Here is a 27552-nt window from a genome sequence, read left to right as displayed (position 1 = left end):
CAGGGCTGTCTGAGCCTGGAACTCCCTCTGGGGAGGAGGGTCCCATTTTACTCAATCCTGTCATAATTCCAAGTACCAGGACTGGACAGCAGCTAGGAGGGTGGGGGGAATATCTGTGAGCCTCCTAGGCTGAGGGGGCTCTAGGTAGGATCTAGTCTGGACCAGGCAGAGGACTTTCAGAATGAGGGAGAGGGAGTGGGGGAGGGTGAACCCCGTCTCCTCCCAACCCCAGTCCCTCCAGCAGCCAAGCTAAGACGCGGTGGGCAGATTAGTATCTAGAAGAGCAGACAGATCCTCTCCTGGTTGGGACACTTACTGGTGTCACCGATCCGTCCCATAAGGCTAGGGTTGGGGGCTTGCGTGTATAGCTGTGATTTTATGTAGGACGGGTTTGTGTGATACATGTTCTGGATCCGTGTAGATGTGTGTACACTGATATTAGTGTTAGAGTTATGTGTAAGTATGTGTGTGTGTTACCTGTGCGTGTATAGGTAGATCCACAGATTTGTGGAAATGCACGTGTGCAAATACACGTAATGTGTGTTTGTATATATGTGTCGTTGGGGTGCACATGTGCATGTACACGTGTTGGTGCTAATGAGTCATACGTGTGTGGTACAAGCCTAGATGTTTGCTCTAAGGGGTGTATGACAGCTGTGGCCTGTGGGAGCAGCACCAGAATTCAGATCACAAAGCCTTGCAGCCAATAGCAAGCCCAGGAGCCTTGGATGCCCAGAGGAGTTGTTTCACTACTGCGGGCCTCAGTTTCCAATCTGTAAAATGGGTATGGAATCTCATGGAATGAGATTGTAGACAAGCATCTCACACTCGGCCTGACACAGAAAAATCTCAGAATAAAAGTTTGGAATTGAGGAATGACTGAATGAGAATAAATGATTAAGCAAGTAGAAATGTTTTACAGAGAGGCATGCGGTAAGATTTTAAGGACCTGAGGGAAGCGTGTGGAAAGGTGCAGCTTACAGTGCCTTGAAGGGATGCTGGGGGAGCAGGGTCTCAGGTAGAAAGAGAAGACGGGGCTGGAGCAGGGACCCCCCCCATCCCGTGGGGCGTGGTTGCAAGAGCCTGGGAAGGTGAAGTGTGCGCGTGCCCAACAGCCCGGGGATGCAGGAGCCGCAACGTAGGGGGGCGTCCCCGGGTGTACGCGGGAAGGAGGCTGGCTGAGCGAGCATTGCCCGGTTGCCATAGAAACGAGAAGGAGGTGGGTGGCGGGAGAAGGAGGCGGGTCGGGAGGCGGGAGGGGGAGGAGGCGGCCGTGGGGGCGGGGAGCTGGCTTCTGCAGTTCGGGCGCTGCTGCCTTCCCGAGCAGCGAGCGGTGGAGGGAACCCAAGAGGACAGAGCTCCCAGCCCGGGCGCCAGGCCCCCTCCCTGCCCGCCACCACGGAGAAGGAGGAGGACAGCCGGCCCCTCCGGCCCTGGCCTGGCCCAGTGGGGACAGTGCACTCCTACGTGCCCCTGGCTAGGTGCCCAGACGGGCCCAGGTAGGCATTCCGGTGGGGACAGCCAGAAGAGGCTGCACGGAGAGTGGGGCCCCAGGGCTGCCGTGCCCTCCTACCGGCAGTACCTGGTGGCAAGCACAGGGGTCGAAGGGGCCAGGGCCAGTAGAACTGGTGGGGAGCAGCCTGCATCCTGAGAGGCCCTCTTCAGAACCTGGGTCCTCTCCATCAGGAGGACTGTGCCCCTGCTACCTCTCCTCCTCTGCACTTCTGTCCCTCTCTCCACCGCTGCCACAGGTCCCGACTGGAGAAATGCCTCTTCCCAGGCAGAGCATGCCAAGGGGGCTGGAACTCCCAGGAACCCAAAGTGCTTGCTCCCCAGTCTGAGGCTGGGGGGTGTGTGGGTGAGGATACCCCCCGCCCCTGCTCAGGGCACTGCTGGGCCCTGGCCATTTGGAACCAGCAGACCCCCGCCTCCACTATCAGCAGCCTCCCTGCTGGCCCCGTTGCTCTCAGGCCCTGGGCTTAGAGCCCCAGTCAGGAGAGAGGCATCTCTCTTCTCCCCCAAGCTGAGGCCCTTACCCCTCCTTGTTCCCCTGCAGACCCAGTTCCCCCAGGACCCCTGTCCCACCGCCCCAGCAAGCCCAGGGGCTCCATGCTGGGGTATAGGAGAGCGGGCCCTGATTGGGTGGGGGGTGCCTGTGGCCCTCCCTCCCCCTCTCTCTGTGCCTCTGCTGCATTGCTTCTGGGGATGACTCCACTGCTGCTGGGGGAGCTCGGGGCACTGCAGAGGAGCTGCTGCCTGCTGCCCAGGAAGGGGTGGGGCCGGGCCTGGGGAGGAGCTGGGCCGCACTGCCTGGCTCTGGGCACGGAGGGGGCAGGAGGGCCTGCAGCAGCGCAGTGGGTGGAGTGCACCTGGTCCTGGCGGGCCCTGGGCCACAGCTAAAGGGCCTCGGCCAGCGTGGGGAGGAGATCCCAGCCTGAGGGGGCAGGGGTTGGTGTGTGCAATCTCAGGCGTGCCTAGGGTGCCTGGGCCTTGGAGGGTCTGCCCCCTTCTCCTGCCTGCCTTCCATCCCCAGCACCCCCTGAGAGCTTGGCTGGGTCCTGGTACCACTCTGTGGCGCTTCCCCTTCCCGGGCACTTGGGCACAGGGCCCAGTGTGATGGGGCCGGGGAATACGTGCTGAGAGGCTGACGTGGCTCCATTCATTTCTGCAAACCTTAGTTGCACCTGCTGAGTATAGGCACAAGGGCCTCCCACTTCAGGGTTAAGGGCCCAGCAGGTGAGAGGGAGGGTCTCAGATGGCAGGAGCTTGGGTGAGGGCTGCAGATCTGCCCAGAAGCTGTCAGTCCAGTAACCCGTGTGCACCGTTACCATCTGCCCCCTGCTTCTCTGAGCCCCGGCACAGGTCAGGGCCTGGGGCTGGCACTGGCGTCTATCCTGCTTCACCTCCTACAGCTGGGCCAGCCTCCATCCCGGCCACAACAAGGGCCCGTGAGGCCTGGAGATCAAGAGCTGGAAGGATCTGTCCCTTCCCCAGGCCCTTCAGGCCTGGCCCTAACCACCGCCCCCCCACTCCTGTTTGGCCTTCTCTAGGCCACATTCCCCTTCTCTTCAATTTTTTTCTGTCCCATGTCCCCCTGGGGTCTGTCTTTGCTTGCTCTGTCTCTCTCCTACCCTTTTTGCCCCCAGGCTCTGGGGCAGTTAGCCAGCAGAATGGCCTCCTGGGGCCCATTTCCCAGCCCCACCCATCACCCCCAGCGGGCTCACAGCCCAGAGCACATGCCCCCCACCTCCAGCAGCCTTCCCAGCATCAGAGGGAGCTGAAGGGAAGCCCCAGGATCACTCAGAGGCCGGGACCCCAGGACTAGAGGAACAATTTGGCCCGGGGGGGCCCCTCCCCACGTGCCCCCAGTGCAGGAGCTCTGGGGAGAAGAAGGAACATCTCCACTTGGCTCTCAGGGCGCCAAAACTGAGCTCCCATCTCCCTTAAATTGTTCCTCCCGCGGTGCTCTCCAGCTCAGGAAACAGCACCCCACCTGCCGGCTGCTCAGGCCCAAACCCTGATGCCACGCTTGACTCCTCCTCCCTCTCGCACTCACAGCCAAACCATCAGCAAATTCTGTTGGCCCCACGTCAGAGTACTTCCCACCCCACCCGCCCCTCACTGCTTCTGGCATTACTACCTTGGTCTGAGCCCCCATCTTCCCTGATGGGAGGGCTACAGCCACCTGCCAGCAGGTGCCCTGTACTTCTTGCCCCCTGTAGTCCCCTATTCCTATGCCCCCAGCAGCCAGGGATCCTTTAAGACGTAAGCCAGGGACTTTACTGGTGGTCCAGTGGCTAAGACGCCACGCTGCCAAGGCAGAGGGCCTGGGTTCGATCCCTGATCCCACGTGCCGCAACTAAAAGATCCCACACACGGCAACTAAGACCTGGTGCAGCCAAATAAATAAACGAATAAATATTAAAAACAACAACAAAAACTCTAAGCCAGATCGCATCCCACCTCTTCTCACGCCCTGCACTAGCTCCCATCTCACTCGATGGGGGAAAAGTCACAGGCCTCGCTCTGACCTACAAGGCATCACGTGTCTGCATTCTCTCCCCGCCTTCCCCACCAACCTCTCTGACCTCAGCCTTCCCCTCTCCTCACTCCCTCTGTTTCAGCCACATGGCCCCCTTGTTCCTCAACCGTGGCAGCCATGCTTGTGCCTCAGGGCCTTTGCACTGGCTGTTCCCTCAGCCTGGATGCTCTTCCCCCAGATATCTGCATGGTACCCTCCCTCACCTCCTTCAGGTCTTTGCTCAAATGCCACTTTCTGAGAACGGCCTTCTCTGACCAGCCTGTGTAAAACAGCATCGCTCCTAAGTCCCCACCATCCCTCCCAGACCCCTTCACTGCCTTATTCTTCTCCAGAGCTTTTGTCACCTTCTACCACACTTGATCATTTACTTTTTCATCTGGTTTCTTGTCTGTCTAGCCCTCTAGAATGTCAGCTCCATGAGGCAGGCAGGTTTCTGGTTTGCTCATGCTGTAGCCCAGAGCTGCACTATGAGGATCAGGGCTGCAATTAAAGCCAGGAGTCTCTGCCTCAATGGCTGGCCCCCTGCATCCGTGCTGTAATGGTTTCAGCCCTCACAGGGGAAGGGATGCAATGCCCCCCTGGCTGGGCAGTTGCCCCAGGGCATCGAGTTGGACAGGATGTCCTGCATGGACTGGGTGCACACTTCTTGCCTTTTTCTGACCCAGCCATGGCCAGGACAGCTCTACCCGGCCAGGAAGGGGAGAAGAGTGGGCTGCATGCATCCCACCCCCAGTGCTGCTCAAGACGGAGGGCCCCTTCTTCCTGGTCAGAGTTCTGTGCCTCGGGAAAGCCTGCTGTGCACCCACCAGGAACATCATCCACAGGGCGGGCAGACCTGGTTCCTGCCCTCCAGGAGACCACAGGTGCAGAGGGCTCAGGACAGGACACACCCTGTGAGGACAGAGGGCCCATGTGTGGGATGACTGGTCTCGAGGAGACACGTCCAGAGCAGGGAGGATGGGGGCCTGTCTTCCCACCAGCTCCCACTCCTGCCTCCCCATCTGTGGAGGCTGAGACAAGGCTACGATTAGAGTGGTTCATTGGGAGGTGGTCCCTGGAAACACAGAGAGTGTGGAGATGAGGCATGAAGGGAGCTTGAGTGAGCCAGTTCCCACTGTGGGCAGCTGGGGCTCGATCCCACTGGGCACCTCTGAGAGTCAGTGTAGCCAGGAAGGTGGGGAGCTGGGGTGTGTGTACACCTGTTCCACCGGTCATTACTTGAGACTGCCCCTGACCACCCTCTTCCCTGCCTGGTTTTTTCAACTGTTGTTAATGTTAATCACCTAATGTGGTGATGTTTATCCCCTGCTTGGCTTCCTGTCTGCACTGGGGTGTAGGCTCCATGGGGGGAAGGCCTGTTCTCCTTCCCTGCTGAGCCTGCAGCACCTAGAATGGTCCTAGAGGCTCCCTAGAGACGGGTGGGCCTAATGAGACGTGGCCTCATCCGCGGCCTGGGAGCAGGGGAGCGCGGGGGCTGCCTTTGGGGGTGATTTTCTGGAGGAGTGAGAGGGCCTGGGGCCTGATGGGGCTGGAGGGAGAGGGGTTAGGATAGGGGTGGTGAGGGGTGAAGGTTGGAGTCGGGGGAGTGGCCGGGAGGAGGGGAGGGGAGGGGAGGCCAGCTAGGGGCGGCTGGGGTGCAGTGCCTTCAACCCTTTCCCGCAGGGACGAACCCCGCGGCCCACCCGTTCCCTCAGCTCTGCGTCCCTCTGGGGCCCTCCAGCCTCAAGTGAGACCCAGGCTCTGCCTCCCTCAGTCTCCCCCTTTGCCTCCATCCTCTTCCCGCCTCCCCGCCTTGGGGTTTATCATTTCTGAAGGCAGGGCGCTTTGGGGGCTGCCCTGGGGACCTACCTCACAGGAGATGGAGGTTGTGGAGCCTGGTTTTTAGACCCGAAGAGAAGGCAAGAGAAAGCCAGGCCTGGGATCTTCTCTTCACAGGGGACCTGGAGACCTGGGGTTCCAGACGAGACCCAGCCGTCATGGAAGGTGGTCTTAGCTCAGGCTGCTGTAACAAAACACCAGTCTCGGCAGCTTAAACAGCAGACGCTTATTTCTCACAGTCTGGAGGCTGGAAGTCCAATATCAAGATGCCAGCCTATCAGGGCCCTGGTGAGACCTCTCTTCCGGGCTTGTAGATGCAGCCTTCCCGCTGTGTCCCCACACAGCCTTCCCTCTGCTTGAGCCCGGGGAGAGGGGGCGAGCTCTTCCTCTTCTTATAAGGACGCCAATCCTATTGGATTAGGACCTCACCCTTATGAACTCATTTAACCGTAATTACCTCCTAAAAGCCCTATCTCCAAATACAGTCACTTTGCGGAGGTAGAGTATCAAAATATAAATTGGAGGGGAACACAAGTCAGTCCTTAGCAAAGGTCTATGGGGGTGTTAGTCCAAAGAGGGGAGAAGGAGACGTGAGGTCATCCAGAGAGATCATCCAGACAGTCTCCTGTTTTGAAAGCTCTGCAGCTGTGGCAAGAGCGGGTAATAATACCCACAGTAATAATAACAGTTAACGTGGTGCTTCCCGTGGCTACTCATTTCACCCTCACGCCAACCCCATGGGGTTGGTGGTATCGTCACCTCCATTTTGCAGATGAGGAAACTGAGGCACAGAGAGTTTAAGCAATTTGCCAAAGTCACACAGCCAGTAAAGTGGCAGAGCCGGGATTTGAACCCAGTCGCTCTGTCTGGCCCCAAGGCAGGGCCCTTAACTAATTTGCTCGTAGTGCTGATCTGGTGGGAGGTGCTGTGCATGTCGGGAGAGCAGGCTGCATCCTGAAGCCAGCAGGACGTGGTTGACAGCGGGGTGTGATGAGGAACCGCACCCGGGTGTGGGGCTGAGGTAGGCTTCTGGCGGGGGACTGAGCTGGCCCTTGAAGGGAAGCAGGGTTGTTCTGGGGAGAGGTGATCCATGGGAGGGAGGATAGCATGCGCCCCAGGCAGGAGAGAAGGCGTGAGCAAAGGAGCAGAGCCCGGAATGAGCTTGGGGTGTGTGTCACAGGGAGGGGTGGAAGGACAGCGTATTCCAGCTGACCTGGATCCTTCTCGCTGCATCTGAAGCCCCAGCAGAGGCTGGTAAGGGTCCTTGGGTGGCCCCACGTCAGGCACAGTGAGCCCGTCCATCTCTGGGTGAGGTGAGGGGCGGGGGAGCTGCTGGGAATGTTTGTGAGATCTGAGACCCACCCTGGGTGAGGGGGAGGCAGCTCTGGCTTCTCATGGCCCTGCCGAGGTTTGAGCTGAGCCAGTCCCTTAGGCCAGGAGGGCTGGGGTGACACCCATGGAGTATGGGCTCTGGGACGGAGGGGCAGGGGAAGGACTCACCCTTGGGTCTGGGTCTGACTCTGCCTCCTCCCTGCTGTGTGACCTTGGACATGTTATTTAACCTCTCTGAGTCTCAGAGAAGGCAGGGGAGTCATCACTCATCTCAATGGGTTGTTAAGAGAATTAGAAATAAAGGGCATCAAGAGGTTGGCACATAGTAGGTATTCAAAAATGGTTGTGGTTAATATGAAGAGAGAGTGAAGAGAGGGTGACGTGACAGCCCGATTGCTACCTATTCTGTCTGTGCTGCGGGATCCCTAGGGATGGAGGGCAGCATCCTGAGGGCAGAATCATCACGGGGGATCAAGGAGGAAGAGACCCTGGAACTGGACCCTGAGGGTTGACCAAGAGGAGAGGAGGGGCTCGGAAGCAGAGGACAGGAGGGATCTGGGACCCCCTCCTCTGGGATTCGGCTCTTGGTTGTGTCACCATCGTTATCAACATGGATTGAACACCGACTGTGTGCAGGTGACTATGTTTGGCTCTAGGGTACAGAGTTCAGTGTTTCTGCTATTTAATGAAGGAATGTTCCAGAAGGTCCTTAGCATTTATTCATCATTCTGCAAATAAGGATCATGCACTTACTGCGTGCCAGGCACTGCTCAGGATCTGCTGATGGGTTGGGTGTGGGGTGCGAGAAGAGAGAGGAGCTGGGTGACTCCGAGGCCTGGGGTTGTTAGTGGCTAGTGCCTAGGAATCTACACGGTGCCGTCCACACCCTCCTGCCCTCCCTGGGCTCATGCTTTTAATTCCTCTATCCCTTCTCCAAGCCAGGGGTCAAGGGAACATGACCAAGGCCTCTGCCCCCCAAGGTCTTTTAGAGGCAGCTGGCAGTGGGCCTGGGGCCTGAGGGGGAACACCTTTCACCTTCAGGCTCTTTTCTCCTTAAAGGCAAGTTCAAGGCCTGCATTAAAACTTCACATTTCCATAGTGGTCTGTGTTTTTCAAAAAGATCTTACCACCCTTTTATCATTTGCTCTTTGAAGACTCAAGTATTGTTTTCTCATCATACGAGTTAGAAAACTGAGACTCCCGTGACGCAACCCGGCCGAGATCTCACTGGTAAAAGAGGTCAAGCTGGGGCCAGAGCCCAATACCACCCGTGCCACATGTGTGCCAAGGGCTACAGCATCCTTGGGGGTGAGAAAGGCCCGGCACCTTCCCTGGCTCCACAGACAGAGAGGGCCCATCCTGAAATGGGACTCTCACCCCTATTCCAGCAACAGAGGTGACAAATCAGAAGTGAGAGCTGACAGGCTCTTTCAGTCGGGTCTCAGCCTCTGGGCGCTCATCCACAATGTGGGGGTGAGAACGGCTCCCGCCTTACAGGGCTGCAGTGGGGATTAGAGGCACTGAGACGTGCCGACAGGCCCTGGCACCAAGTCCGTGCTCCATAATGCCAGCTGTTATTATTAACGATGCAGGGCTTCCAGGGCCACAGTAGCTTTACAACCACGATGAGAAAAGTGATAGACGTTGTGCCTGTCTGATGGGCTGAGGACAGCTGAGTGCGGATGGGGCTTGGCCACCGGGAGCAGCAGATTGCGGCCACGCCAGCTTCCTGACCTGAGAGATGCCGCACTCTCAGTGATGGCAGCCCTTGACCGCCATTCAGGAAGGACCCGGCATTTGCCTGAGTTAAGCCCCCGGGTGCCGGTGTGCGGCCGATTTGGAGGAGGCAGGGGCGGGGCGGGGTGGCATGTCTGGCCACGGGGTGATGGGGTGCTCCCATGCCCCCTCCCACGTCCCTTCCCTGACGCTGCCTGCCTGGCTTCCTGGGCCACCTCTGTGTGGGTCTTTCCCAGGGTGTGGGCTGGACCCTCACCGCCGGCTCATCTAATCCTTAAGTCTGGTTGCATCACCCACATTTCACAGCAAGGCCATGTGAGTCACCCAGCGTCACACAGCAGTTTGGTGGCAGAGCAGGGACCCCAAGGGTAGAGCTATTTCTACTAGATGTGCTACCTCGCCGGGAGGCTGGGAAACCCTGCCTACACCCAGGGTGGGGCCGCAGCCAGTCCCACCCTCCCTGGATCTGGACAAGGTGGAGAGTGGCCTCTGCCTTCTTGCATTCCCTTCTAGCCTGACTTGCCAGATCTGCACTGCTCTGTCCCCTCCCTCCATGGCTCCCAGCTCCCTCAGCTCTTCTCCAGCACTGGCTGGAGGCTTTTTAAAAAATATATAATGTATGCAAGGCAAAATCTAAAGGACACAAAAGGACCCATGGTGAAAAATCCCTCCCTGTTCCCGTTCCCCAGCCACCTAGTTCCCTGAAGGCAACTACCATTACTCAGCTTTCCAAAAATATTCTCTGCTCGTATGTTTCCCCCCATAAAAATGGAAGATCCAGCCACACTGTGCTGAACCTGGCTCGTCCTGCTTTAGTGACAGGGCTTGGAGGGTTCCTTCCATTCGAGACCGGAGCATTGTGTTGCAGGCCTGCATGGTAAATTACTTAACTGGTCCCCTGCGGCCGCGCATTTGGGTTGTTTCCAGCCTTTGGTTTTTACAAGCAGTGCTGCAGTAGATAAAATTGGGTGGCATTACCTTCCAGGTAAATTCCTAGGGGTGGTGCTGCTGGGTGAAGGGTGTGTGCCTCTAAGGGTGGGAGAGAGCACCAAGTTGCCCTCTGTCAAGGTGTGTGGAGTCACTTCCCCACTACCAGGGGTGGGTTCAACCGTGTCGTCGTTGCTCCCATAACCAAATGTCCCTACACCCCCCCCCCCCGCCCCCATCGCCAGCTGCTAACAGCTGTACGTGCTGGAGATCCCAAAGAGCAGAGCTCTGTGACTCCTAGGGTTCTAGATGGTCTCTGGCCCCAGGGATACTTAAGTCTTTCATTAAATATCCCTGCCCTTTACTTCTTCAAACCTAAATTCAAAATGTTCTTTATGAAGCAAGTACTGCTTTTTAAGTGAAAAGTGCCAAATGAAGAAGAAAAAAAATTGAGGCTCATTTCTTTGTCCCTTGATGAATTCAGCTGCCTTCCTGCCCACCTACCACCACTGTGCGTGAGTGTGGGAAGGTGTGTCTGAGGCTTTGCTAAGGCAAAAGGAACAAAATATATTTAGTGCCTGAGAGGAGCAAGGAGCAAAAGAGCACCAGCCTCTGAACAGATGGGGAAGCTGAGGCCCGAGAAGGGGAGGGACACCCTTGACCAAGTATCCTTAGGTGTTGGTGCCACATGTCTGCCCAGAGCCTGAGGGCCAGCCTGGATCCCCTGGTTGGGCTGAATCTTGCAGAGACTAGCCCTCGCCCAGCATCCTCACTGGTCAGGGTTCACAGTGTCCAAGGCTGCGGTGCAGAAGTAGTGAGCTGTCCCCTGCTCAAGGCTCACAGCTCCTAGTAGTGTTGTTACTGAAAGTGGAGTCCAGCTACTCGCCACTCTAAAGCCAATTAAAAGGCAAGGTTGGTGGAAAGGAAAGTTTGCTTTATTTCAGAGGCCGGCAACCTGTGGGGGGAGGGTGGATTCCTGTCCAAATGCCAACCCCCCGCCCCCAATGACAATCAGTAGGCAAGAACTTTTATAGACAGACGGAAGGGGCTACATGCAGAAACAGCATTCACTTCTGACAGTCATCTTGAAATTGGTCATGCAGTGGTTTAATCAGCAGCATCTTGTTTTTTTTTTTTAAATTTTCTATTGATGTATAGTTGATTTACAGTGTTGTGCTAGTTTCAGGTGTACAGCAAAGTCATTCAGTTATACATATAGTATATTTGTTCTTTTTCCAATTTTTTACCCATATAGGTTATTACAGAATATTGAGTAGAGTTCCCTGTGCTGTAGGTCCTTGTTGGTTATCTATTTTATATATAGTAGTGTGTGTATGTTAATTGTAAACTCCTAATTTATCCTCCCCCCGCCCACCACCATGTTTCCCCTTTGGTAACCATAAGTTTGTTTTAGAAATCTGTGAGTCTGTTTCAGTTTTATAAATAAGTTCATTTGTATCATTTAAAAAAATTAGATTCCACATATGAGTGATATCATATGATGTTTGTCTTTCTCTGTCTGACTTAACTTCACTTAGTATGATAATCTCTAGGTCCATCCATATTGCTGCAAATGGCATTATTTCGTTCTTTTTCGTGGCTGAGTAATATTCTACTCTATATATGTACTACATTTTCTTTATCCTTTCCTCTGTGGATGGACATTTAGGTTGCTTCCACGTCTTGGCTATTGTAGATAGTGCTGCAATGAATATTGGGGTGCATGTGTCTTTTTATATATATATTTACTTTATTTATTTTTGGCAGCATTGGGTCTTTGTTGCTGTGCATGGGCTTTCTCTAATTGTGGTGAGCAGGGGCCACTCCTCGTTGCGGTGCGCAGGCTTCTCATTGCAGTGGCCTCTCTTGTTGTGGAGCACGGGCTCCAGGTGCACAGGCTTCAGTAGTCGTGGCACATGGGCTCAGCAATTGTGGCTCGCCGGCTCCAGAGTGCAGGCTTAGCAGCTGTGGTGCATGGCCTAGTTGCTCCGCAGCATGTGGGATCTTCCCGGACCAGGGCTTGAACCCGTGTCCCCAGCATTGGCAGGCAGACTCTTAACCACTGCGTCACCAGGGAAGCCCACATGTCTTTTTGAAGTATGGTTTTCTTCGGGTATATGCCCAGGAGTGCGATTGCTGGACCATATGGTAGCTCTATTTTTGTTTTTTTAAGGAACCTCCATACAATTTTCCATAGTGACTATACCAATTTACATTCCCACCAATAGTGTAGGAGGGTCCCCTTTTCTCCACACCCTCTCCAGCATTTATTGTTTGTAGACTTTTTGATATGGCCATTCTGACCAGTGTGAGGTGATACCTCATTGTAGTTTTGATTTGCATTTCTCTGATAATTAGTGATATTGAGCATCTTTTCATGTGCTTTTTGGCCATCTCTGTGTCTTCTTTGGAGAAATGTCTATTTAGATCTTCTGCCCATTTTCTGATTGGCTTGTTTGTTTTTTTTGACATAGAGCATCTTGATTATTTTAAGTACAGTTAATCTTCAGTTCCAGGGTTGGTTTATTCCCATTTCTTTGAGGCCATCTCTCAGAATTGAGGCCAGTTCTCAGCTTATGTCATGGCTAGAGCCTGGTCATCATGTAGTTAACTTCTTCCACCTGGTGGGGTTTTAGTATCTATAAGACAGCTCATAGGATATGGCTCAGAGTATTATCTATAGCCCTTGAGGAGGAACTAATGGTCCTTGACTATGCTTAATGACTAATCTATTATTATTTAGTCTTATTGGACTGTTTTCCTTTGTTTCTTCATTTTCTCACTTCTCTGATTAAACTTACTCTTTGGCTAAAGTTTTTCCACACTCAAAAGGCAGGCTGAGGACATGTGGGGCAAGGACCATAGGGTCCTGCTCCATTTCAATACCCTGTTTTCTTTGATACTCCTTAGTCTTGAGGAGGGACAGGTACAAAACAAGAAAGGGAATAAAGTTTTGGATAGAGAGGTTAATTGTAGACTTGGTAGAGGAATTCTGTTTTAGTTCCATTTCTGTTCCAGTTTCCCCCAAATCTTTGAGTGAATGGGGCAACAACTGCTCTCGCTACTTCCTGCTGAAGTGGGGCATAGTCCTGCCTCATTTTGGGAATGGACACAGAGTTGGAAATAATCTCAAGTTGCATGCTTAGCATCAACATTTTTTTTAAATTTATTTATTGGCTGCGTTGGGTGTTTGTTGCTGCGCACGGGCTTTCTCTAGTTGTGACGAGTGGGGGCTACTCTTTGTTGCAGTGTGTGGTCTTCTCATTGTGGTGGTTTCTCGTTGCAGAGCATGGACCCTAGGTGCGCAGGCTTCAGTAGTTGTGGCACGCAGGCTCAGTAGTTGTGGCTCGCGGGCTCTAGAGCACAGGCTCAGTAGTTGTCTCGCACGGGCTTAGTTGCTCTGCAGCATGTGGGATCTTCCCGGACCAGGGATCGAATCCATGTCCCCTGCATTGGCAGGTAGATTCTTTTTTTTTTTTGCGGTACGCGGGCATCTCACTGTCGTAGCCTCTCCCGTTGCGGAGCACAGGCTCTGGACGCGCAGGCCCAGCGGCCATGGCTCACGGGCCCAGCCGCTCCGCGGCATGTGGGATCTTCTCAGACCGGGGCACGAACCCGTGTCCCCTGCATCAGCAGGCAGACTCCCAACCACTGCGCCACCAGGGAAGCCCAAGCAGGTAGATTCTTAACCACTGCGCCACTGGGGAAGTCCCCAACGTTTTATATTATGAAAACATTAACTCTCTCTTTGATTACTTGTCATAGTACCTGGACAAACATTTGAAAATTAGTAGACCTATTACAATGAGGATAACAGTAAAAATGCATCTTTGTATTATTCTCTGAATGTGGTTTTTTTTTTCCCTTAATGGTTAAAGCAGATATACAATGTATGTTTACTAGGCCACAAACAGGCTGTTTTGGTTAGTCTAAAGTTCATATTAAATCATGTGTAAGCCAGAATGACTTCCCCATACCTCAATATGTGAAAATTTCTTCCATCATTTCCCCCCCACTTTAACTGCAAATGTTTGCATAGAAAGCATTGATAATCAATATATTTTTCCAGCACTGCTGCTCTGGGTTCATTCGTGTCCCTCAGTGCTAGACCTACTTTTTGGTTATATATTGGCCTAGTTATCCATGATGGGGGAAAACTAATCAGACATGACAAACTAATACAGGGGTATATGCTGATGGGGAAACATTTTATAGGCTACACATGTTAGCACTAATACCCAATTGTCACACAAGCACTGTACATGTGCTTTTATTTTTTATTCTTTTTTTTTTTTATTTTTTTCAAATATATATATATATATATTTTTAATGTTGAGCCTTCATTTAATTTATTTATTTTTATTTTTGGCTGTGTTGGGTCTTCATTTCTGTGCAAGGGCTTTCTCTAGTTGTGGCAAGTGGGGGCCACTCTTCATCACGGTGTGCGGGCCTCTCACTGTCGTGGCCTCTCTTGTTGCGGAGCACAGGCTCCAGACGCGCAGGCTCAGCAGTTGTGGCTCACGGGCCTAATTGCTCCGCGGCATGTGGGATCTTCCCAGACCAGGGCTTGAACCCGTGTCCCCTGCATTAGCAGGCAGATTCTCAACCACTGCGCCACCAGGGAAGCCCCATATTCTTTTATTTTTAAAAAATATTTATTTGGTTGCATTGTGTCTTAGTTGCGGTAGGTGGGCTCCTTAGTTGCGGCTCGAGGGCCCCTTGGTTGTGGCTCGCCAGCTCCTTAGTTGCGGTTTGTGGGCTCCTTAGTTGTGGCATGCAAACTCTTAGTTGAGGCATGCATGTGGGATCTAGTTCCCAGACCAGGGGTCAAACCTGGGCCCCCTGCATTATGAGCATAGAGTCTTAACCTCTGTGTCACCAGGGAAGTCCCTGTACATGTGCTTTTAGTAGTAAACTTAAAGCCAGCAGTGATACACATCATAAGTAATTATACTCTGTGATAACTAGCCAATTTTTTCCATCCTGAGCATTGGGGTCAAAAATATGGTTTTAGGGACTTCCTTGGCAGTCCAGTGGTTAAGAGTCTGCGCTCCTAATGCAGGGGACACAGGTTCAATCCCTGGTCAGGGAACTAAGATCCTGCATGCTGCACGGCACAGCCAAATACATATATACATATGGTTTGAAGCAAAACAATAGCTTTTCATTAGAATTCTTTAAATTTCTTACCCAGTTCAGCAGTATGATCTGAAAGTTATCAAATGTTGTCCATATAATTTAACTTACGAAATCCTAGTTGCTTTAGTATTTCTTCTGAGATGCCTAGGGGCCTTTTGGAATACTCAAAGTTGGCTAGAGAAAGAAACTTATGGGCTTCCCTGGTGGCACAGTGGTTAAGAATCCGCCTGCCAATGCAGGGGACACAGGTTCGAGCCCTGGTCCGGGAAGATCCCACATGCTGTGGAGCAACTGAGCCCGTGCACCACAACTACTGAGCCTGTGCTCTAGAGCCTGTGTGCCACAACTACTGAAGCCGGCGTGCCTAGATCCCGTGCTCTACAACAAGAGAAGCCACCGCAATGAGCAGCCTGCAAACTGCAAAGAAGAGTAGCCCCTGCTACTAGAGAAAGCCCATGCACTGCAATGAAGACCCAATGCAGCCAAAAAATAAATAAATAAATTAATTAATTAATTTAAAAAATATTGGTGTTATTTAAAAAAAAAAGAAAGAAACTTACAATCTGTTATTAAAAGCAGCTCAGTATTCCAGGAAAATTTGTTCTCTTAACAGGGAGAAAGAAGCCAAATTCCAGTCTTTACCAGCTTACTATAGATGTTTACCTAATTAAATCCAATCTAATCTTAATCACTCCTGACAGTGTACAAAATTCTTTTCTCAAAGTTCCCTTTTTTTGCAAACCTTTTATCACTTTTGTATCCATATGATTTCCCCATCCAGAAATAACCAGCTCTAGGACAAGATTATTACCATCATTTTTCCTCAACAAAAATATCTCCATTCTTTATACCTTCTCTGCCGACCATGCATATCCTACTTGCTTTACACACTGAAATGCTTCCCTTATCATTTTTAGTAGCTTTAATTACATATTTCAGTTTTTAACACTTAAAAGCCTTAACAAAACCAAGAAATAAGTAATTGAACTGTTATACCAGCATTTACTGATTGGCAAACTTAACAACATATTCTGGGACTTCCCTGGTGGCACAGTGGTTGAGAATCCACCTGCCAATGCAGGGGACACGGGTTCAATCCCTGGTCCAGGAAGCTCCCACATGCCGTGGAGCAGCTAAGCCCATGTGCCATAACTACTGAGCCTGTGCTCTAGAGCATGCGAGCCACAACTACTGAGCCCGCCTGCCACAACTACTGAAGCCTGTGCAACTAGATCCCACGGTCCGCAACAAAAGAAGCCACCACAATGAGAAGCCCGTCCACTGCAACGAAGAGTAGCCCTCACTCGCCGCAACTACAGAAAGCCCGCACGCAGCAATGAAGACCCAACGCAGCCAAAAATAAAATAATTAATTTTAAAAAGAACATATTCCATAACCTCTAAAAACTCACATTTTTTCGCATAGCATAGTTTCTCTTTATTGTGGTACAAGATGCATGTTTAATAAACCCAAACATCTTTTGAAGTTCTACTAATTAACCCAAGACTGAAGTCTCAGGCAAAGTGGGCTGTGTTTGTATTTCAAGGACATGATAAGAGTTAACTTCAAGTTTTCTCCTAGGCATATTTTTGTTCTCTGAGGGTCAGAATTCTGAAAAGAGTATTTTATCAAGCTAGCTTTCTCAAACTGCAGATGCAGAAAGAACCAGAAGAATTTCAAAACTCTTGGAATTTCAAAAGAGTTTCATCTTAACCAATTTTCTCCAGAGTCTAAAGAATACTTTTGTCTTATATTGGTAAAAAAAAGTATCTTTGGGACTTCCCTGGTGGTCCAGTTCTTGAGACTCTGTGCTTCCACTGCAGGGGACACAGGTTCGATCCCTGTTCAGGGAACTAGGATCCTGTATGTCAAGCAGTGTGGCCCCCAAAAAATTGTCTTTTTTCTTTAGCCATAATCTCATAGCTAAAATTTTTCCAATCACACAAATGGAATATATATACACTCACACACCAGAAGACAGAACTGTCACAAATCCTCCAAGAGGATGACTGGTACAGATCCCCAAACAAATATTTCCCCAACACAAATGGTCCTCAGTGTCAGACACATGTCAGAACCAATTGGCAAAATGCCCAGATAGCAGTTTGTGCTCAAAATAGAAGTTTGCCTGGGTACGCACCAGTGGACTTACTCTGTCTCGGAGCTTGTCAGCTCGTCTAGATGCATGTTTCCGTGCTACCAAGGAAAAACGTACATTGGCAGCCAGAGCTGAGCAGGGGAGAAACAGGGAGGGTTCCTGAAACAAATGGTTTCGGCTGCTGCTAGGAACGCCCCCCCAAATCCCTCTCTCAGGACCAGCTAGCCACGAGCAGCGGGCTCCTCGCAGCCATCCCAGCACACGGTCATGGTGGGCGGGTCTGCTCGGGGGGAAAACCCCAGGGAGCCAGGTGCTGTGAGAGTGCAGCAGCTCTACGTCGGGTGCCAAAAACTGTTACCGAAATTGGGGATCCGGCTGCTCGCTGCTGTAAAGCCAATTAAGAGGCAAGTTTGGTGGAAAGGAAAGTTTGCTTTATTTTGGAGGCCAGCAACCTGGGGGGAGGGCGGATTCCTGTCCAAAGGCCAATTCTCCCCCACTGACAATCAGTGGGCAAGAGCTTCTGTAGGTGAAGGGAAGGGGCTACTTGCAGAAACAGCATAGTCAGCTGTGACAGTCATCTTGAAATGGGTCATGCGGTGGTCTGACCAGCGTCATCTTGATTGTTTACGTACACTTAGTCTTCAGTTCCAGGGTCGGTTTGTTCCCGTTTCTTTGAGGCCAGCTCTTGGAATTGTGGCAGCTTACGTCATGGCTACAGCCTGGTCATCATGTAGTTAACTTCTTCCACCTGGTGGGGGTTTTAGTATCTGTAAGACAGCTCACAGGATATGGCTCAGAATATTATCTAGAGCCCTTGAAGAAGAACTAAAGGTCCTTGACTATGCTTAATGACTGAACTATTACTATTTTCTCTTGTTGGACTTGTTTAGACTCAGATTTTTAGTCTTGTTTCTGCATTTTCTCACTTATCTGATTAAACTTTACTGTTTGGCTAAAGTTTTTCCACAGACAAAAGGCAGGCTGAGGAAATGGGCGGCAAGGATCATAGGGTCCTGCTCCATTTCAGGGTCAGGCCCAGCCTGGACTCGCTGCCCCCTTGAAGACCAGGCCCCTAGCTCTCTGAGTCCTGTCTCCTAACTGCTGAGCCATTCTCGTCCAGGGTGGCAATGAGGACTGGGGGATGGGAGTAGGGCAGTGCCTGCCCCGGCCCGGGGGCAGCACATGGCCTAGATTGAACAGCCGTGTTGCCTGCTGACAGATCCGTGGCACACACAGCCACCCTGACGTTCACACAGATGGCGGTGCTCTGACCTGTGGGCCGGGAAGCCACATGTCTGGGACTCGGGAGATACATAAGCGGCTAATGGAGGCTTTGAGGCTGGGCACCAGGGCAGCCGGAAGGGCATTTACAGGAGCCCAGTAGCTCAGAGAACTGAGGCGGCACTGAGCCTGGGTGGGAGGTAGGAGGGACCCTGCTGCCAGCTTTCCAAGGGGCTTGGGTCCAGGCTTCAGGTGGTGGTGGGGGGTTCAGGAAGGTTCTAGGGGCTGAGACCAGGGGTTCTGCGTCAATTGGGGATTGGGGGGGAGCTGAGGTGGGTCTTTTGCACCAGGTGCAAGGATTCAGCTATGTCAGGGTGGGCAGTACTGAGGTGGGCCGATTGAGAAGCCTTCTAGGGTTCATCATTGAGCCCCAGGGTGCCAGGTCCTGGGGAGGGAGTGCAGGACACGCACAGAGATAAGTCTGATTGCTGGCTTTGAGGAGTTGTGTGTGTCTGTGAAGCAAACTGCGGATTTATATAAAGCAAATATGTAATTACGTGGCCCTAGGTTTTAGCTCTAAGAGTCCAGGAGCACAAAAACAGTTGCAGGCACCATGGTTCTGGTGGTTGCAGCAGGCTTCTGAGAAGAGGTGCCCACACTTGAGCTGGATGACGGACTTAGGGGAGAGGGGAAGGACAGGATGTGGAGTGAAGGGCTTATGGTGGAGAGACCGGGTGGTGGGCACGAGGGGTGCTACAGGGTGGCTCTTGGGGTTACCCTAGGGATGGGGAGCCAGTCTCTGGGCAGGAAGCCCCCATCCAATGCGAGCTCATGCCTGTAGAGCCCCCACAGCAAGTTGGGGCCCCAGGCCTGGAATGGGGCATGCGGGGAGCTGCCCTCATCTCCAGGATCTCTCTCCTGCCCTCCCAGCACATGAGCAGCCAGCCTGCTGACCGCCACTCCACACCTGTCCACCCCGCAACGGCCACACCATGTCTGGCTCCTACGATGAGGCCTCGCTCGCTCCAGAGGAGACCACCGACAGCTTCTGGGAGGTGAGGCTTAGATGCTCCCCAGGTCCTGGGGACCAGGCAGCCTGGCTGCGTGGAGGCCCAGGCTCCCACCCACCCGTGACCTCAGATCTTGCTCCCCAGCCCCACGGACCCCTCCAAAGCCCTCCATGTCTAGCGGGCAGTTGTTGCCACCAAGTGGTTCCTACAGACCATTGAGCCCAGAGCCCCTCTGCCTCCCAGCTGCCCCTGGAGAGATCCTGTGGAATTTATGATGTGGAACAGGGCTGACCCTCTGCTCTGGGGGCCCCGGCTCAGACTCCTTGTGCTTCACGCAGGCAGGTGCAGCACTTTACAGCTTACGTGGCCTTTCACAGCTGTGCCCCGCCTCCTACCCTATGCAGTGGGCAGGGGGCGGAGCACTGGTCACAGAGAAGTGTTACAAGTTCAGGGAGCCCCGCAGCGACAAAGACGCGGAGTCAGCATTGCAGGAGCCTTCCAAAATATTGGAGACCCAGAAAGAGATTTTCCATCGGCTTCCAAAACCCAAAGTAAAAACTGCCAAACCTAAATTAATAAGTGTTTAATGAGATGTCTACAAAACATAATATTATGTCAAGAAGCTGCAGCTCAGCTCAACGCTTATATGACTCTATATAAATATAATAGATTTAGCACGGCAAGTACAAAATGAATAATTCATTTGAGTCTAAGTCCAAATTATAAATATCCTTCTGCACTTGGTGGCAGTGAGGAAATTCTGTTTAAAGTGGGATGAGGGAGTGTATAGACGGTGGGGTGTGAGGGGGGTGTCCAAGTCTCCATCAGTGCGAGGGTCCAGAGCCCCCAGGGTGTGAGCGCGGGGTGGCCCGCCGGGCGCCCCCTGCAGGACAGGGTGGCCAGGGCGGCCGGGCGGGCGAGGCGGGGAGCCCGCGGGAGTCGTGCTCGCTGCTCGGCCGCCAGGTGGGGAACTACAAGCGGACGGTGAAGCGCATCGATGACGGGCACCGGCTGTGCAACGACCTGATGAACTGCGTGCAGGAGCGCGCCAAGATCGAGAAGGCGTATGCGCAGCAGCTCACCGACTGGGCCAAGCGCTGGCGCCAGCTCATCGAGAAAGGTGCCCCTCCCCCTCCTGCCCCATGCCCAGCCCTTGCGCACACCCCAGGCGCTAACCGGGCCCCCACTGTCTGGGTCCCGGGAGCGCCCTGCCTCTGGATGCACTTGCACCCCCCAGTCGCCGGGCCCTGCCCTGCACACTTCCCCTCCCAAACCACGCAGGCCTCCCTGTCCCCGGTCAACTCTACTTTCTGCAATTTTAGGTTGGATTAAAAACAAACAACTTTTTATTTTGAAATAATTTAAGCTTAGAGAACAGTTGCTAGAATAGTACAGAGAATTACATACCTTTCACCTAGACTCACCAGCTCACATTTTAGCACGTTTGTTTTCTCACTCTCTCTCTATTTATAGGCGTAGCTTTTCTGAACCATTCAAGTTAGAGACATGCCCCTTCACCCTAAATTCTTCATGGATCACCGAAGAATAAGAACACTTGTTTACATAACCATAGTTCAGCTATCAAATTCAGGGCGTTTAATGTGGCCCATATGCAAATTTTATTATAGCAATTGTTCTTGCTGGTCCAGATCCTGTGGGATGTGTGGTCCCGGTGGCTTCCCGTTATCTGTCACCAGTTGGTTCTTCAGTTTTACCTTCAGTCAACATTCCTGGAGCACCGACTGTGTGTCTGGTGCTGTGTGCTGGCTTGTGAGAGCTCATGGGGGTCCAGGCTGCCGCCCGTGGGGCTCACAAGCTGATGGGGGAGACAGGGAGTAGGCCCAGAGATGGACGCTGTTAAGAAGAATTCATGAGGGCTGGAGGCCGAGGTGTGTGAGGATAGAGTACTCAGAAAAGGCTTCCTGAAGCAGGTGGCTGTTCTTGGGCCCTGGAAGATGGATAAAACTGTAGGGAGAGCAGAGGAGGGCATTTCTGCTGCCATGGGAAGTACGGGGAAAGCCTTAGAGAAAGGAGGTGTGAGGCGAGCCTCTGGGCCAGGGGTAATGAGGACCCGGTGACCACATGGCCATTTCCTCAGGCCCACAGTATGGCAGCCTGGAACGGGCCTGGGGTGCCATGATGACGGAGGCGGACAAGGTGAGCGAACTGCACCAGGAGGTGAAGAACAGCCTGCTGAACGAGGACCTGGAGAAGGTCAAGAACTGGCAGAAGGATGCCTATCACAAGCAGATCATGGGCGGCTTCAAGGAGACCAAGGAGGCTGAAGACGGCTTCCGCAAGGCCCAGAAGCCCTGGGCCAAGAAGATGAAGGAGGTGCCTGGTGGGCGGCTGCCACGGAAGGGGCGAGGCTGGGCAGCTGGGCTCAGAGGGGCAGACTGATCAGAGGGAGGGTCTCTACAGATGTGGCAGGCAGTACACTGCCCGCTGGTATTGGGCCCACAGGAGAGCAGCACTGCCTGCCAGAGAGAAACACCCACAGATGGGGCAGGCACTGCAGTGCCCGAGGGGAGGGTGTCCACAGGGGCAGGCGGTGCAGGGAAATGCACAGATGGGTGGGCACTGCTCCTGAATACCTGAAGCTGGGGCCTGCATCCCTTCCGCCTTTTAAGAATGTGTGCTCACAGCTCCCGGTGGAGTGGGCAGGTGGGAGGGGTTGAAAGTGAACACGTTTGCTTCTGCTTACACCCTGCCCCCTCTCCCCCCTCCCCACAGCTAGAGGCAGCCAAGAAGGCCTACCATCTGGCCTGCAAAGAGGAGAAGCTGGCCATGACCCGGGAGATGAATAGCAAGACGGAGCAGTCGGTGACACCTGAGCAGCAGAAGAAGCTGCAGGACAAAGTGGACAAGTGCAAGCAGGATGTGCAGAAGGTGCTGGTCGGGCTGGGGTCTCAGGGCCCCCTGGAGTGGGTGGCAGCTGGGAGCTGCAGGCCTGGGTCTCACCACCACCCCCCACTTTGCTCTGGTTCCTATAGACACAGGAGAAGTATGAGAAGGTGCTGGATGACGTGGGCAAGACCACACCCCAGTACATGGAGGGCATGGAGCAGGTGTTTGAACAGTGCCAGCAATTTGAGGAAAGGAGGCTGGTCTTCCTCAAGGAGGTGCTGCTAGACATCAAACGTCACCTCAACCTAGCTGAGAATAGCAGGTAGCTGGGCGTGGCGGCACGGTGGGCACAGGCAGAGGCAGCAGGGCATCCTGGGCCCTATGTTATAGTGACAGGAAGGGGAGGGCGGAGCTGCAGGGGCCAGTAGCTGCCTGGGTGTAAGCTGACGCACACCAGATACTCAAGAAACATGCTTGGATGGCTGGGTGAGTGGCTAAGGTGGGGATGGAGAAAGGTGCCCACTGGGCATACCTGGAGCTGCCCACTCAGAGATTGCTCCTTGGGAAGCAGCCTGATTCCCAGCTGGGGGGCACGCCAGCACCCTGGTCTCCTGAACAGGCTCTGGCCCTCACTGAGGCTGAGATGGGGCCATGGTGCATCTTGCCCTGCACCTCTCCATCTGCCCCGTGCACAGCTATGTTCAAGTGTACCGGGAGCTGGAGCAGGCCATCCGGGGGGCCGACGCCCAGGACGACCTCAGATGGTTCCGCAGCACCAGCGGCCCTGGCATGCCCATGAATTGGCCCCAGTTTGAGGTGAGGATGTGCGGGGATGGGGAAGGGGAATCTGAAACAGCTGGAAGGAGCCTTGGGGGGCAGTCCCCCAGCCTGACTGCTCCCCTGACACCCCCCAGGAGTGGAACCCAGACCTCCCGCACACCACCACCAAGAAGGAGAAACAGCCCAAGAAGGCAGAGGGGGTAGTGCTGACCAATGCTGCTGGGATGGTGGAGTCCACATCCCAGGCTGGGGACCGTGGCAGGTAAGTGCCTCCTACGGAGCTTCCTGGGGGCCAGGGGGGTCCACATACTGGGACAGCTGAGTTTTACCTCAGGAGACAAGAAATGGTCTCAATCATGGCAAGCTTGGGCTCCTCTCAAAGGTAGTGATAGATAACCCCATGAGAGCACCTACTGTGTGCCAGGTACTGTTCTAAGCATTTTCCATAAATTAGCTCCTTAATGTCTCTCAACACTCTGAGGAGTGTGTAAATATTCCCATTTTACAGATGGAGAAATCAACACCCAGAGAGGTTAAGTGACTTGCCCAAGGTCACACAGCTGGTTAGTAAGCCTCAGAGCCAAGATATGATGCCCAAGAGGTCTGGCTCCAGAATCCTCACTCATATATTTGCCTTGGCCTTCTTTCTTTCTTTTCTTGTTTTGTTTTTTTTCTTCCAGTTTTATTGAGATATAATTGATACACAGCACTGTATAAGGTTAAGGTGTACAGCATAATGGTCTGACTCACATACGTCATGAAATGATTATCACAATAAGTTTAGTGAGCATCCGTCATCTCATATAGATACAAAGTTAAAGAATTAGAAAAGAATTGTTTTCCTAGTGGTGAGAACTCTTAGGATTTACTGTTGTAACTTTCATAGATAACATACAGCAGTGTTAATTATCTTTATCATGTTGTACATTACACCCCTAGTACTAGTAATCCTCACTCTTAGCCACTGGGTTGTAATACCCCTTTCAGATGAGGGGTCAGATGTTCTCTGGGGTCTCCTTCAGCACCTCCTCACTCAAGGGCTGAGTAATGCTAATAGTCCTGCCTCCCATCTGGTTAAAGAGCTGTCAGTGAAGGTCACTGGCTCCGGACCCCGTCTTACAAGGCCCGTCCTTGCTCCAGCCTTGGTGGACTTTAGGGTCAGGGCTCTGGCTGGGAGGAGGGGGCAGCCCTAAGGACAGGGTGAGAGGCCACTCATGCTGGGTCCTCTCTCTGCCTCTCAGTGTTAGCAGCTACGACAGGGGCCAGACTTACGCCACTGAGTGGTCGGACGACGAGAGCGGGAATCCATTTGGGGGAAATGAAGCCAACGGGGGCTCCAACCCCTTCGATGAAGACGCCAAGGGAGTGCGTGTGCGGGCGCTCTACGACTACGACGGCCAGGAGCAGGACGAGCTCAGCTTCAAGGCTGGTAAGGGGGCGGGACCGGTCGAATCTGGGGCGGGGCCTGGCGCATGGGCGTGGCCAAGACCTGGAGGGCGACCTGTGCTTCGGGGGCAAGACTTCAACTGGAGAGCAAGGGCAGGGCCTGAGACTGGCAACTGGGTGCCAGGGGCAGAATCTGGACCTGAGAATAGGGTGGGGGTAGGGCCAGAACAAGGATTGGGGGCGGAGCCTGAGGGCAGGGCTGCCAGGAGGACGGACAGGACTACGGCAGTGAAGCTGAAGGCGGGGCCTGGGTTTCTGGGGTGGAGCCGAGATTAGGTGGTTGGCTGGGCCGCCCGTGGGTGTTGAGGTGTGGGTGGGGCTGGTCTCGTGGTGGAGGGGGGGCTGGCATCCGGGCAGTAATGGGAGGGGCACTGGGGTCAGCCCAGTGTAATCAGAGGGCTTACCCGGCAGGTGGGGGTGGGGGTCAGTCCTCTCTGAGTTCCTGTCAAGCAGCTCCTCTGTGTCCCCTCCCTAGGAGATGAGCTCACCAAGCTTGGCGAGGAGGACGAGCAGGGCTGGTGCCGCGGGCGGCTGGACAGCGGGCAGCTGGGCCTCTATCCCGCCAACTACGTGGAGGCCATCTAGCTACCCTGCTCCCTCCACATCACCCCCACTCCTCACCCACCGCCTCCCCTCCCTGCCCACTCTTGTCCTCCTCCCCTCGCCATAGAGTTCCAGACATATTTTCCAATCAAGCTTTTATTTTTTTAAAAGTCAAAACAGAACAAAACAAAAAAATACTAAGAGACAGAGCATTTGCCTGGAGGCCAGGGTGGTGGGACTTGGGGTGATGGCCCCAGGGTAGGTGAGGGTCTTAGGATTTAGCCCAACAGCGACATCACAACATCTGCTCTTCAGATCCCACCAGAGAGTCTCCTGAGCCCAGAGGGGTGTCTCCTGGACCCTTTCATCCTGCCTCAGTCCCCCCAGCCTTCCCCTCCCCACCCCAGGCTGCCAGCACCTGCCCCCATCTTCTGGGCCTGGTTTTATGACCTCTGCCTCCAGCCCCACCCTGCTCCCCTCCCACCCCCTCCCTATTGTGAAAGACCTCCCCTGCAGCCCCCCAAGAAGGGGGCCTCCTCTTTAGTCTTCCACTCTGCCTGGGGAGTACCCTTCTCCTAGCCTTGTGCCTCAGGACTGGTGGGGCTGGAGGAGGGATAGTCACCCTCTTCTCCCATAGAGCTTTCCAGGGGTCCCTAGACTCCCCAGGACATGAAGAGGGGTGAGTTGGGGTTGGTGACAGTGTGACTGGGGTGTAGGAGGGTGAGTGAACGGGGAGCAGGCTCAGCGGAAGGACCAGGACCCTGCTGGGGCCCTTCTTTGCAGCTGTCAGTACTTCCGGCACAGGCTCTTCCTCAGACCCCGGCCCCGCTCTTGTAAGGCCTCAGGCCCGTGGAGAGGGGCCCCAAAGCCCAGCGCAAAGCCAACAACAGTAGCAGCCTCCTGGGGAGGAGGGCCTCTTGCCCTCCCTGCCTCCCTCCCTCCCTCCATGTCCATCTAAAACTGTAGAACCACTGGGCTAAGCTGGCCTCCCATGCCTCTCTCCCCTGCTCTGGCCTGCCTGGGGAGGCACTGGGGACCCGGTGCCTGTGGCCAATGGGAGAGGCATGGGTTTGCAGGAGGGAGGAGCCCCGGCCTCAGGAGCAGGACAGCCGCCAGGTCTTTCTTCCTTGTCCCCTCTCGCCCAACCCCAGCCCCTGGCAGCCCCTCCTGCTGGCAGCCCCTCCATCTCTCCAAGCCTGGGTCTCAGTTAAAGGACTTTTGTGGGTGGGAGGAGGCAAAGGGCCTCCTGCAAGAGCAGGAGTGTTTCCTGTGGTTGGTGAAAGGAAGTGGTGCTGGATTACCAGGTATTCGTACCAGGTACCAACCAGCCTTGCCCATAGGAGTGGGGCGAGGGTGCTTGAGAAGCCGACCAGGGCAGGACAAGACCCAACGAGGTAGGGGAATGATGGGAAGAGGAGTCTCGGGAACCTCCGGGGTGAGGCCTTGAGGCTTCCGGCAGCACCAGGTGAGGTTACTGCTCACAGCTGACGCCACTTCTGAGCTTCGGGCCTGCAGACACCCTACCCGCTCAGCTCCAGCAGCTCCTGGACCCCGGGCCTCCAGGTAAAGACAGTGTGATACCCCAGCCCCTCCATCAGCCTCCGTCCTCTTTTGCTCCGTGCTTCTTCTCCCAGCAGCCCACTCAGGAGGTCACAGACCCCAGCCTCAGGGCCCTGAGCCTGGTCATGTGAGGACCTGGGCAGAGTCACAGGGCCCTGAGCTGGTGCAGGCCTCCTTTGGGGCCAGGGGAGTTGGGGGTTTGGGGACCATGTCACCCCCAGGGTCGGGCAGACTCCCCTCTCAGCACCCCTGTTCTTGTTACTGTCTGCCTTCTGGGCCTCTGCTGCAGCCTGAGATGTGCCCTAGGCCCCTCAGAGCCTGAACTAAGATTTCGGAAGCCTCAGGCCTCCGGACTCCAGAACAAAAGCCTCTTCGGCCTCTTCCCAAGGGCAGGAGTTGGGGTTGGAGGCCTCTGCGCCTTGGAAGGCGGGAAGCGAGCACATCTGCACCTTGGGTCTGGGCTCCCCCTCTCTGTGCCCGCGGCTTCCTGGTACCTGGGGAGGGGCTGTGGCCCTGGCTGGACCCCAGGCCTGTCCCCCTCAGCACTCCAGCAGCCCACGCCGGGGCAGGGACTCGAAACCCATCCCTTCTGAGCAATCACCTCCACGGCCCTGTTGGGGACCACTCCCTCTCAGTCCCCAGGCTCCTCGGGACCCCAGGGCAGGAGGGTCTCCCACCCGGAAGTCCCCCTGAGCCCCACCTGTCAGTGCTGGTGTCAGTCACTCAACGCCCACCGCCTCCTGCAGCCCCCGTCCGCCCCCTGGATGCTGCGCAGGGCGCTCTGCGGGGCTCGGCGTGTACCGTGTTTTGTCCCCAGTTAAGCGCCCTTTCTGCGGCCTGGCTCTGCGAGGAGCCGGGGCTGCCCCGCCGCCTGCCACCCTAGGCTTCCTGACTCCATTAGTCCAACACCTGTGAAACTCCGAGAAGTGCTGTGGTCTCAGCAATGCACCCGTTTTGTACATGATTGTGTAATTTAAAGGTATATAAATACAAATATATATATATATAAGTTGTGACTGTATGACTGTCGATAAAATCCAGAACTGTGTCAA

At 54.1% G+C, this 27552-nt stretch overlaps 1 protein-coding gene across 1 annotated transcript; it reads left to right on the top strand.

The window, feature by feature from the left end:
- The first annotated feature begins 1343 nt into the window (after positions 1–1343).
- Positions 1344–27552, top strand: PACSIN1 (protein kinase C and casein kinase substrate in neurons 1). The gene is made up of 10 exons (XM_033864402.2): positions 1344–1499; positions 19245–19369; positions 20288–20444; positions 21423–21658; positions 22058–22213; positions 22318–22493; positions 22867–22987; positions 23086–23213; positions 24193–24380; positions 24873–27552. Exons 2-10 carry the CDS (start codon positions 19307–19309, stop codon positions 24980–24982), a joined length of 1335 nt encoding a protein of 444 aa, XP_033720293.1. The 5' UTR covers positions 1344–1499; positions 19245–19306; the 3' UTR covers positions 24983–27552.

This window comes from Tursiops truncatus, chromosome 10, assembly GCF_011762595.2.
Source record: "Tursiops truncatus isolate mTurTru1 chromosome 10, mTurTru1.mat.Y, whole genome shotgun sequence".
NCBI classification, from domain to species: Eukaryota; Metazoa; Chordata; class Mammalia; order Artiodactyla; family Delphinidae; genus Tursiops; species Tursiops truncatus.
Note: the sequence above shows the minus strand (reverse complement) of the source record. Positions and strands in the feature narration are given on the sequence as shown.